The following is a 12,125-nucleotide window of genomic DNA, read 5'->3' as shown; positions in this document are numbered from 1 at the left end:
GTGGACCATATCTGGCCCATGGCCTATAGTCTCTAAGGTATGCCTTGTGATCATGATGATTCATCATGCATGAACACGAATATAGAGTGAACAGTATTTGAAAGTTAAAAGAAAAATAGATAGTGAAACCCCAGCAAAAAGACAAACTCATATCATCATAAAGTCCAATATATGCTTCACCTTGCAAATATACTCTGTTCTTCACATTCAAAGAGTTTGAGAGAAAGAAGTGTCTCCGGGTATACAACCAATTTAACGGAAACCCTCATTAAGTTTTCAAAATAAAATGTTGAATTACTCGATCTGATCACTGTTGCACCCACCAATCGTTTGTCATGTTACATCCTTGGATGATACACGCCAAACACCCCCGATCCATCATATCACCAACTGTGATCAATAAACCAATCAAATGCAATGATGATGAGACTTACCTGGCTTGCAAAAAAATGACCATTGATTTTAACAACAATTTGATCATTCTCATCAGGAGTTTGATCTCGAGGAACAACCACTTCTGCACACGTCAGATTTTGAAGCTCATTTACCTGCAGGGAGCCAAAAGGGAGTGATGTTCATTACAAAATTACTAGATCTGAATTTCATAGGCAAGACAACATCAATATATCAGTGCAGTGAGAGTGAAGTCTACCATGAGTGGTCTGACAACCAGCTGAAGTTCATTTAAGATTTCACAACTGATTCACTCACGAAAACGAAAGAAAATTCCTTCGGACAATCAATTTGTGGTTCAAGCGGCACAATAATTGGTTGGTTCAATGGCTCCTAAGCTTTTGCTCACCTATTGTAAAAGTTAAAAAGAAGCACTCTCTAATGTGGATAAAACCCAGTCTGAGGGACCAGAATATGTCTCCTGACAAGCACGCACTATTTTGACTCATAGTTATGATTGAAAGTGAACTTATAAACTTATTTTATCTCATTATAACTGCAATGCCAACATTAGTGTGAAACTTTCTGCTTGTTACATATTTAATAATCAATTCATTTAATTCTCTCCATGCCCATGACTATTTTTACTGGCCCCCAATTTTGAATAATTCTCAACAGTGATGAAAGTGATTACCGTAATCAAATGGAAAAACTTGTTGAATGGTGTTCTCTAAACAATCTCAACAAAGGAAATTATTGCTGACTTGTGGGGAAACAAATCTCCCATTCAACCTCAAGTTATTCAAGACACTGAAGTTGAAATAGTCACCTCTTTTAAATTTTTAGGCATACATAGACAATGTAATACATTTCCATGGGCATGGAATGTTAATTTTGGCAACCATTATAAATGTATTCTCTTGGGTAGTCAGAACTCGAAAAATGATGTTGCCTTTTTTCTGTTGATCTGTGATGACCTTGACCCACGGTCAAAGGGGAAGCACCGTTTTCAGCCAAAATTCTGTTTTTCCATTATTTCTTTTTAGTTTCGAGCCTAAACGACATGTCTGTGAGAGGATATGGTCGACATACTGTAAGTATCTTCAGAGATTTATGCTCTTGCTGGTTAACTTACTTCATCAACCCTTTCTGTGACAGTAGGCCTACACACATATGTGTCCTGAAACTGGGCCAGCATTAATGTACTGTTTATTCACAGCAAAGAATCTGCATGATTCTCCAAATCATCATCAGTCCGATAAGCATGTCCACGAAAAATATTGGTGCAAACTCTAAAACCTGCACCACACACACAAATCTTTGTGAAGTTCATATTCTGTGATCTGCAGAAGCAGTGGGAGAGGCATCTCATCTTGTTACAGCCACACTTTATTCGGTGTATGATTGCATATGGGGCAGGAAGCTGCATTGTTGGGATGGCGACTAGTCCATGACCTTACACTTTCCATCCATACTCTGTTACTGGTGGGAGCTGTAAGTTAGGCCCATATATAATCTTAGAACTACACCAATGCTTGGTAATGTGCACGTGTATAATAGCTTCTTTTGAAGCTCCTCGAGTGGGTGGCAACTTTTGGGCTTCTGATCATTTATTTGTGAACAATCTCCAATGGAGGTCACCGACATCAGAAATGGATATCCCGAGCTCATATAGCTGACAAACTTTTCCAGACCTGCAGTTGTTTCTGGTGATGACTCATTGCGTTTCCCAAGGGCAGCAAATGAAGATACCACATCAGGGAAGACTTCTTCAGTATCTGCCAGCAGCTAAGCTTGCCCTTGGCAGCAAACTTTCCAGTTTGATCTGCTCCAGAGAAAGCATGGAAGCCTGGCAGTGCACCACCCTTTGCCTCACCCAGTGCATGGAATACAAGTGACACCAAGATGACTCGTTTATTGTTCCCTGTCCGTGACAAAGCATGTGTCTTTGCATAGTCGTGGATAACATCTGATAATCAGAACTAGGATTTCTGAGGAGCTACGGAATTGCACATTCAGTCCCCAGATGCAGTTTACAGCATTTAGACTGTGTAGGATGATTCTAGTGTCCGTTTCTTCTTGCTTGCTGCAGAGGTGCTGTACGTCAACACTGTTGGACATCATGTCTTTCCTTGACGTGACAATCAAGGTCTTGGTTGTCTTCTTAAAGTGGTGCAAGGCTTTCTTTGTGTGGTACAGAGTTAGTTGGACTTTCATCTTTGAACTTGAAAGGAACTGTTTTGCTGATACCTTCTCGACAAGTGTGTTGTCTTCCACACAATAGACGATGGCTGGCTTTCCAAGTTTGCGCCTCACTCTTGTGGCTTCCTTCAGTGTTGCAAGACATCGTAGCGATCAAACACTCCATTCACCTCACAGTCATTGGCCTTGCTGTCCAGTGTAGCAGTGAAATGATTGGCCAGCTCTGCTCATTTTTTTTTTAATCCATGCTGGCATGGTTTGCCTATTGCATGCACCACAGCAATACCATCTATGATGGTGACCTCCTTCTGCGGAAGTTGAACATCATTGACTGAAACATTCTTTGGGGGAAACTTCCAGTATGGCCATGAGTTTGCTTTTGTCAATGGATGGTAGAAGCACGCCAGTCATGGAGTACAAAGCTTGTGGGAGTGAGATGAATTCATACTGACCAATGGCTTCCTTGTCATTCAACTCTGATCAGGACCTGGCAACAATTTGCATATGGGCAAACAGTGCCCTGTCATCCTTCAGCTCCACTACTTGATCAAGCAGTTTATGCTTCACGACCTTTCTTGCGCTTGCCCATATTTTCAGCTGAACCTTTTTATTCTTGCCCAGAGGTGGACCTTGTCACTAATGATGCGTTCTTAAACAAAGGAAGCGTACTCCTGGCCAATTTCACATTGTGTGGAGATATTTTTCCGCACTTCCTCTGACATGATGACTTTGGTGGTGATATTCACCAGGTCGTCATCCTCGTATGTCAGAGGGTTTGTAGAAGACTTGACATTTTTCAGACGAAGGATAATTCCTTGTTGTCTCGTCCACGCCACAGAAATGCAACTCTTATAATTATAAACAATTTTAGTATTTGTTAGATCTAGATCAGCACAGATCATCCTGTATTCTTGATATTTTATGTTATAAACACACATTTTTGGACAGTATGCCTTTAAAAACATCATTTTTATTCATCTTTAACTGAAAAGAACATACATATTTCATGAAGGTTGCATGTATTCCATATTCTGGCATAAACATATTGTTTAGGCAAGAAACTAAAAGTGGAAATCATGGAAAAGCTGAATTTTGGCTAAAATGACATTTCAACTTTTACCTAGGGTCAAGGTCATTAAAGGTGAACAGAAAAAAATGGAAAAATAATTTTTTCCAGGTACGAGGACCCAGGAGAATACATTTACAAGGGTTGCCAAAAATTAACATGCCACACCCATGGGACCCCAAATTTGCCACACCACCCGCCCGCCCCCCCCCCTACCCCTTCATTAGATCTTAAGTGTGAGATAAACACCAATCACTGTGTGATGAAGGCACTGCAATGGTTGTTCTTTCTTCGAAGGTTGTTCAACTTCGATAGTGTGTGTACTGATATTGTCTTTCAATGTCTGGTATGGCAGTTCGACATGGGACGACAAATCCTGGCAATAGGATAGTAAAAACTGCTTCATGAAATTGGATGCGATCTACCTTCCATCAAGAGCCTGCACTCAAGTCGAGTTACGAAAAGAGTAAAAGCTATCATCCGAGATGATTTTCACACAGCGCACATTTTTGAACTTCTCCGCTCTGGTCAACATTATCGTTCCATCAAGATCAACTGTAATTGCTTGCACGACAGCTTTTATCCAACTGCAATCCACACAATGAATTTGTCTAAAGTTTTGTGAGCATCAAAAGAATGGATATGCAGACATGAATCCTTGCCAGTCATTTCATCAACAAAATGTTGTTTTAGAGATCTCCACACTCGTCACAATGAATCTATTTCTTATTGAATGTAATTCTGAAGCATGCACTGTCAAAGTACCTCTCAATGTATGTGCATCACATATATATATATACATATATATATATATACATATATATGTATGTATATATATATATATATACATATATATGTATATACATATATATGTATGTATATATATATATATATATACATATATATATATATACATATATATGTGTATATATATATATATATATATATATATATATATATATATATATATATATATATATATATATATATATATATATATATATATATATATATATATATATATATATATATATATATATATATATATATATATATATATATATATATATATATATATATATATATATATATATATATATATATATATATATATATATATATATATATATATATATATATATATATATATATATATATATATATATATATATATATATATATATATATATATATATATATATGTATATATATATATATGTGATGCACATACATTGAGAGGTACTTTGACAGTGCATGCTTCAGAATTACATTATATACATATATATATACATATATATATACATATATATGTGGAGCTGTTGAACAGCTCCCAAGATGAAAGCAGCCAAATTAACAGGATTACCTTTTCTTAAAATTGAATGTAGCATTTAATTGAGGAAGCCAAAGCATTTAAAATGCTCTCAGTAAGCTACCATTTTTGACTGTTGGTAATCAAAGCCAGTCGGCTCTCTCTCTCTCACTCTCACTCTCACTCTCTGTCTGTGTCTCTTTCTCTGTCTCTGTCTCTGTCTCTTTGTCGTGCAGCTGAACATCTGGCTTTCTTGTTGGCCCTTGTAACAACATTCTTTGAGCCTTGGGCTCAGAGAAGCCCAATCATAAATCAGCACTGTCTTGGTATAGTTCAAAAGGGAACATCTTGTAGTAGAATGAGACGATAATATATATTGTGATAAAGATCTGCCTGATCAATAACAGATCTTCTTGCTTGTGAAAAGATAAATGCTTTGTCAGGCCAGGAGAGAATATTTGCTGGGGTGTTGTTACTTTCAAAGAAACCAGATGAGCAGGAAAAGTATATATAAAGTAAACCAAACTGCTTGGGGGCCAGAGTTTTGACTGGGCTGGTATACTGTAGGTATTCTGTGCCTTTCTACTCTCGTGTATACACTTTTGATGCGCATTAAACCTCTTCTCTACGACGATTGGTGTAGTCATTGCTTGATTGCAGACCCTGATCTCGACATTTTGGCGTAGTTGGCAAGGGGGTAAAAACAGAGCAAAAGAGGGGAACTTCTTGCTTGGTGAGACAAAAAGAGGACAGCAGCCGGCCGGCTTAAAGATAAGGTAAGAACTGTCTCTTTTTCTCGCACTGGGACATACAAGTTCGTTGCTCTTTGTGATCTGTACTTATCTTAAAAGAACGAGAAAAGAGGGAGCTTTGTGCGCATCAAAAACAAGGGTACCCCCGGGGGGTTAAGTGTTCGCAGGGGGGGTTGCAGCTGATGCTTACAGGCTCATCTAAGAAATCCCTGGAGAACAGTGTCTAAAGGGGAGATTGTAAGGTATAAGCCCGGGAGGGTAATCTGAGAAATCTCCAAGAGACAAGGTATTTCTGTGGGAGATTGAGGACGTGCAAGGTGTGCAAGGGAGTGTGAGGGTTCGTGGAAAGGTGTGAAAGACACTCAACCCAACCCAAGACCACCCCAGGCAAAACACTGACCAGTCCAAGAATACTCTAGAAATGATTCAGGGAAAGTGGGAAAATAAAGCTGTCACGGAAATTATGGACCAAGGTAATGTGATCAATTGGAATCATGCTATGAATGAATATAAAAGTACCCATATGCATTCCTAGAATAAAGATTCGTTAAGATATGCATTTGTGAATAAGCCCGAACCAAACTTGAAGCTTGTAAGATGTGTAGGGAAGAAGCATGACAAATAAATAATATTGGAAAAAGAAAAAGAAAAGTTGTAAGTGTTAAGATTAAAAGAATAAGTTGAGAAAACACCTTGCCCCACCTGTGCAACTGCAGTGCACAGAGCAAGGAAATCAAGAGAGAATACCAGGTTACCCATCTGAGGGTTTCCTTAATCCGTCGAGGTTGTGTCCAAACCTGGAAGGTACGAGGTCGCTGGCCACGACTTTTGCCTTCCCGGTGAGGAGGTGGCGGAAAAACGCAGGCGGAAGGGAAGGTTACAGTGCAGCCAACTCAAAATCGGTAAAATATCCATTAAAAGAACAGGAATTGAGATTAGTTCTGATGTGATAATAATTGGAAATTTAAAGCGAAGTTCTGAAAGAACAGCGGACGAAGCCAGGCTGCTCGTGAAAACGATGTGTGGAAATGGAAGGTGGGTGGGAATGATAACCCACAGAGGGAAGGATGCCCCCATTGTGAAGTGGAGGAATGTGTGCGTCTTGCCTGAAGGGTAAAGGTGGGGGTCGTGTTCCTCTTTGAGAGTTTTTTTATTTTTTTTTAACGACTCAAAAACGAGTCAACGGGAGAATTTGTGGCAGATGTGCCGAATAAAGCCTTGATTGTGATCTCCAAGTCCAGGAGTCCATACAACACGAATTGAATTGGGAATTATTTAATCGCGGTTGGATATAAATAAAAGGTAATTTAATATAGAGTCAAATAGTTCTGAAATGTGTTTAAATTAATTTGTATACGTTTTAATGTGTGGGTCGAACGTATGTCCGCAGTTTGTTGTGGATGTGGAGATGGGGAGAGACGCGGGACCAATGTGCGAAGAAAGGAGGGGTAGGATAAAAGGTGGGGGCGAGCTGTGTCGAAGTGCACATGCTGTGCCCAGAGGCGTGCTGTGTCTTCACTCGTCGGTGAATGAAACAGTGACATCCAAGAACCAGGACAAAGACATTAGGCAAGCTGCAGAAATGGTTTTGGGGGAGATGACCAGTGGTCTTTGAACACGCGTCCATTGCGGACCTTGTCACGGAGCATTAATCCTCTGCCTGGCGCAATCAAGTTTTTTTTGTATGAAAGCGGACAGAGGAGCATGTTTGTTGTCCTTATATGAGCCTCGATCTGTCAGGATAAATTATTTGGATTAAAATTGACCATAAAAGCGGTTATCGTGCTCAATGTGTTGGTGCCCTGCTGTGAAGTGCGGGCTGTGCGCGATTTTTGCTTGGGAGAGTCGGGCTGCGTGAAGTTTGCCTGAACACGGGGAGAAGCTTTGGAAAAGAAATATCTTTTTTAACCGAGTGAGGCAGGAAAATTATCAACACGGTTGGTGCATCATTATTTTGAGGAGCTCGGTTTTACAATAAATTGTGGTTGGCATCTGTGGTTGAATGTACGAAGTAAGCCGTGTGTGGAGCCCTCGAAGGAGGGAGGGCTGTACGGTGTGCGAGATGGAGCACGAAGCACGAGTGTGGTCAACATCTGGGCCGCATTGAAATCGGCCGTGCCGAGGGTGCTGTGTAAATTTTCGAACCACTTCATCCTGGCCTTGTAAGTTTGCAAGTACACATGTGCAAATGGACAAGACCATTGTGTGCTGGACCTGAGTAAATTCCACAATGTGCCAACCCCCTACAGCCCCCTGCACCTCCGAAGAGTCTGGAGGTATGGCTGCCCTTTGAGCTGTGCATCCTCGGTTCAAATCTCAACGCAGCTCTAAAACTGCCACCCTGGTGTTTCACATGCACTGCAAAGTTTGCTAACATCGGTTCGTGAACATTAAAGATCCCACGATGCTTTTTGTGAAGAGTTGGCAAGTTATTCCAGGCACCCTGAACATTAAGCTACAAAATTGCTGCTCGAACGTGCAGGGGCACAGCTGCTGTCATGATGGGCATGGGTCGGGACTCGAGTCATCAGTTGTGTGCAGTACGTGGCGACAGATTAGTATCAATTGTCACAAGGACGTGTCAGTGCAAATGATGCAGTGTCCCTCCACCGATACACACATTGGAATAAATAATCTCACCGACCTGGGAGGAATGACAGGCTGAGTCAACCTCAGGAAACAGGGATACTGAGAGTCAGGAGTCGCCAAGAGCCACAAACAATAGACATTGTGCTCTGACGGTTTGAAAGAGGAAATACGAATCGTGCAAGTGAGGTGCGGAGTGTGTGTTGGGATTTACTTTAGGCTCATGTAAAAGATAATTGAGAATTTGGCAGATTTTAAAAACAATTACCATGACATGTTTGAATGAAGAATGAGTTAAAATCGCAACTGTGGCTGTGGACATAATTACATACACAACTCAGCCGGGAACAGAGGAAAATACTTTATTTTATTTTGGGCAGCACCAAATGCTTTGTAGAAGTGTGGTCCAAATGGATGAATGGATGATATCTGATTAGGCAGTGTTGGTTGACTCACTGTTAGAGTAAAATGTGGTAATCGAAAGATGTCCGATACTGGACATAACTGTCAGGGTATGTAGTGTACACTGAGAATAACATCTTGGAAAGTGATTCTGTGCTAATTGCGGTATGCAATCTAGCCGAGGGTGAAAGCATATTCCTGATATGTGTATACTGTACAGATGGCACAATGTAGGGGAACTGTGGAAATAAGAGGATATTTAATGTCGCAAAGTAGGCTAGTCAAGAATAGGTAAATCGATAGTAATATATTGAGCACATATGAAGAAAAAAAAACTACAACAACGACATCCTCCCTGGCTACCTTCCACCATTGGCCTTTCCGATGAGCATACGTGCCAAGCGCCTGTGGGGGAGTTCCATTAGCAATCAACGCTACCTAACTACCTGGTGCTTGCAGCGCTATCGAGTTGCAGGTTCGAGTACCATCGAGCCGGATTGTCAAGGATTGCACGAGGCAGGAAGGTCCAAGGAAGCTTCTCACCTCCAGCTCACCTTCCCTCCGAGGGGGGAGTATCAATAACGACCCAACGGGGTCCCTTTTTTGGGGGGGGTGTGTGTCTGGTGAGGGCCAGTCCTTAAGCGGCACCTATATGGGTGCTTGTGTATAAATTTCCATTTATTTTATATTCTAATGACTCTGTCCTTATGTGCTTCTTATGGGCTTCATGATGGTGCCCAGGGAGCCACTGGGTTGTCTGGACCACCTGGAGAAGCGGGAGGCAGTGGAACTGTTAGTGGTTCAGGTCCTATCGGACCTCCAGGCCCAAGTGGTCATGATTGGCCCTCAGGGCAATGCTGGAGACGGGGAGTCTGCAACACCAGGACGCCAAGGGGCGATTGGGATAATTGCACCATCAGGATCATCTGGGTCAGTGGGTGAGCAAATAGTGGGTGCAGGTGAGCACATGCATCTGTGGTGAAGGTAGTGGTGTGAACCCATGGGTCGGTTCAGACAGGCAGAATTCACATCTTTGTTTACGTTGAGATCTGAATTTGTTGTCTTCTGACGTCAGCATCGGTTGGTATTTTAAAAACGCGTTTTTCATATCATAGCAGCCACCGTACCTGGGAAGGTTCTCTGTGCATTGTATTTTCATAATGGTAGACCGTGGGGCTATGTACGCTCTCTGATGACGACCAACTTATGAATGGGAAAGAAGGGTGCGGTCGGTGGAACTGACTCTACTGCTCCCTCGAGCGGTCGTGCTTGCTGTTGATACCCAGCCCCCACAACAAAGTGGTTACCCAAAAGGTTTTGCTCGCTTTGGCTCATAAAAATGAGCTGCACGAACAAAAGGGGGATGATGTAGAAGGAGGTGCTGAGAATATGTTACACTCAAGAACTTGCAGAGGTGGGAGAAAATCGAAAATTTGTAAAATCGAAAGTTTTGGAAGCAGCTATGTGTTATCAAATGTTTGTGGTGTGTGCTGCCTTTGGGCTGTTGGGTGCATCACTGGTTGGAGCATGACTGTGCTGCTGATGTGGTGTCCCTATTACCAGTGTACTGATGTTCATTTTTTTTTTTGCCAGTCTTAAATGAGTGACTGGCTGAGGTAGCCCTCTGGGGTTCGTTCAGTGGTAAATGAAAGTTGAGCTCAGGGCTCTGGGATCCTGGTCACCAATTTAAGGGCACGACCAAACAGTACATGTAATTATTGGTAGAATGTCTGTAAAATATATGGACATGTATAAATGAATATTAACTCTTGTGATGCGAATAAATATTGTGAAAGAGTTTGACAACAGGGTGTTCGAATGGAGGAACGTCCTAAAGATGCAGTGGACTGGACTTTTTCAGGTATTATTGGTTACCCAAGGAGCTGTCAAGAAAAGGTAAGCCAATCATGGATTCACGCATCTCATTGCAAAAGGATACAGGAAATCGAAAAGAGAAAGAAATGTTACTGGAGGTTTATGACAGATGTGGCAGTGTTTGATTAGCGTGTGTATAATCGTGATAATATGGACAATAACAGATAGTGAGGACATTTTGGGAATGTCATAGAGATCAGAATGTTTGGTAGGTCAATGGTAGGGGAAACAAGGAATGGGTTGTGACAGGGTGCACAGGGAAGAAAAAGGTAAACATTGGGATCAATTGCATTAGGAAGGCGTATATGGGAAAACACGGATTACCCTTGTTTGCAGTTCCACTCCAGGGGAGAACATGTGTGGGTACATAGTCCGTAGACAAGATAGACCAGTTTTAACTAAAGTAGAGAAGGCATCAGTGGAAGGTAGAATAACACAAATAAAAAGTAATTGGGAGAAGGGGGGTTATAATTGCACGAACTATGAGCATTGGTATTACCCTAAGTACAGTACTATTAAGCAAAAGGCTGTGGGACAGGGCCTGGCAAGAGCAATAAAAGTAACGAATTATGATGGATTGAAGAAGGGGGAGGGATTAGAAAAGTACCCCCCACATTTTCAGCTCATGCACAAACAAATTGGATTGATTTGTCTAGTTAGAGGACAAGGGGGGACCCCATTTAGGAGAATCAACATGCCAGTACTATGCTAGACATGGGGATGAAATGGTGACCATAAAAGGGCGAATTAATGGAACAACCATACCTGTAAAAATCGAAGTAAATAACCTTCTTGAACCTCAGGCACCCCTAAATGGTACATATTTTGTGTGTGGGTATAAGGCATACTCATGGCTACCAGTGGGATGGAGGGGATCATGTTTTTTGGGATTTATACTACCCAGGATTCGGATCACTGACCAATCACCCTTTGTACCACAGGTCAGATCGAAAAGAGCCATTTCAGAAGTTGAGAGGTTTTTCATGATTGCATTCCCCTTTTATGGAGCATGCAAGAGTGCAAGGGAAATTATCAATTTGGCAGCATCTTTGGAAAAGCTTACTAATACCACCAGCGAAGGATTTCACAAAACGAGTGCCGAGCTGGTAGCTATACGGACAACCGTGATGCAAAACCGCATTGCTCTGGATATGCTTTTAGCAGAAAAAGGAGGGACGTGTGCGGTTATAGGTGTGGAATGCTGCACATACATTCCAGATAATTCAGAAGAAATTGATAATTTGGCTAAAAAAAATTAAAGCTGAAGGTGCAAAATATCATGATTTTAACAAGGGATGGTCAATGGGATCTTGGTTGAAGGGAATATTGGGGAGTTGGGGAGCCTGGATAATCCATTGGTTGTTTATAGGGCTCATGATCTTCATAGCAGTGATTGTTGTCATCACTTGTATTAAAAATCTAATCAGGGAGTGCGTGAGACATTGTTCTTCTGCAGCAAAGAAAACAACAAAACCGGAGACGGTCCTGGGGAAGCCTGCTGTGGTTGCTGTGGTCAAACCGCTGCCAACACCTCCGCCGT

General features: G+C 41.5%; 1 protein-coding gene across 4 annotated transcripts in view; it reads right to left on the bottom strand.

Moving 5' to 3' along the window:
• LOC147029615 (insulin-like growth factor 2 mRNA-binding protein 3) overlaps window positions 1-12,125 on the bottom strand; it is a 316,214-nt gene that overhangs the window by 20,913 nt on the left and 283,176 nt on the right. For all 4 annotated transcript variants that reach the window (XM_085872799.1, XM_085872797.1, XM_085872798.1 and 1 more), the window contains one exon: window positions 435-548. In XM_085872799.1, the coding sequence (XP_085728925.1) occupies window positions 435-548 (114 nt within the window). The remainder of the gene's footprint in view (window positions 1-434; window positions 549-12,125) is intronic.

This window comes from Eptatretus burgeri, chromosome 3 (genome assembly GCF_056783735.1).
Source record: "Eptatretus burgeri isolate ZD-2024b chromosome 3, Ebu_testis_v1, whole genome shotgun sequence".
Taxonomy (NCBI): Eukaryota; Metazoa; Chordata; class Myxini; order Myxiniformes; family Myxinidae; genus Eptatretus; species Eptatretus burgeri.
The sequence above is the reverse complement of the archived record's forward strand: the minus strand, read 5'-3'. Positions and strand labels throughout refer to the sequence as shown.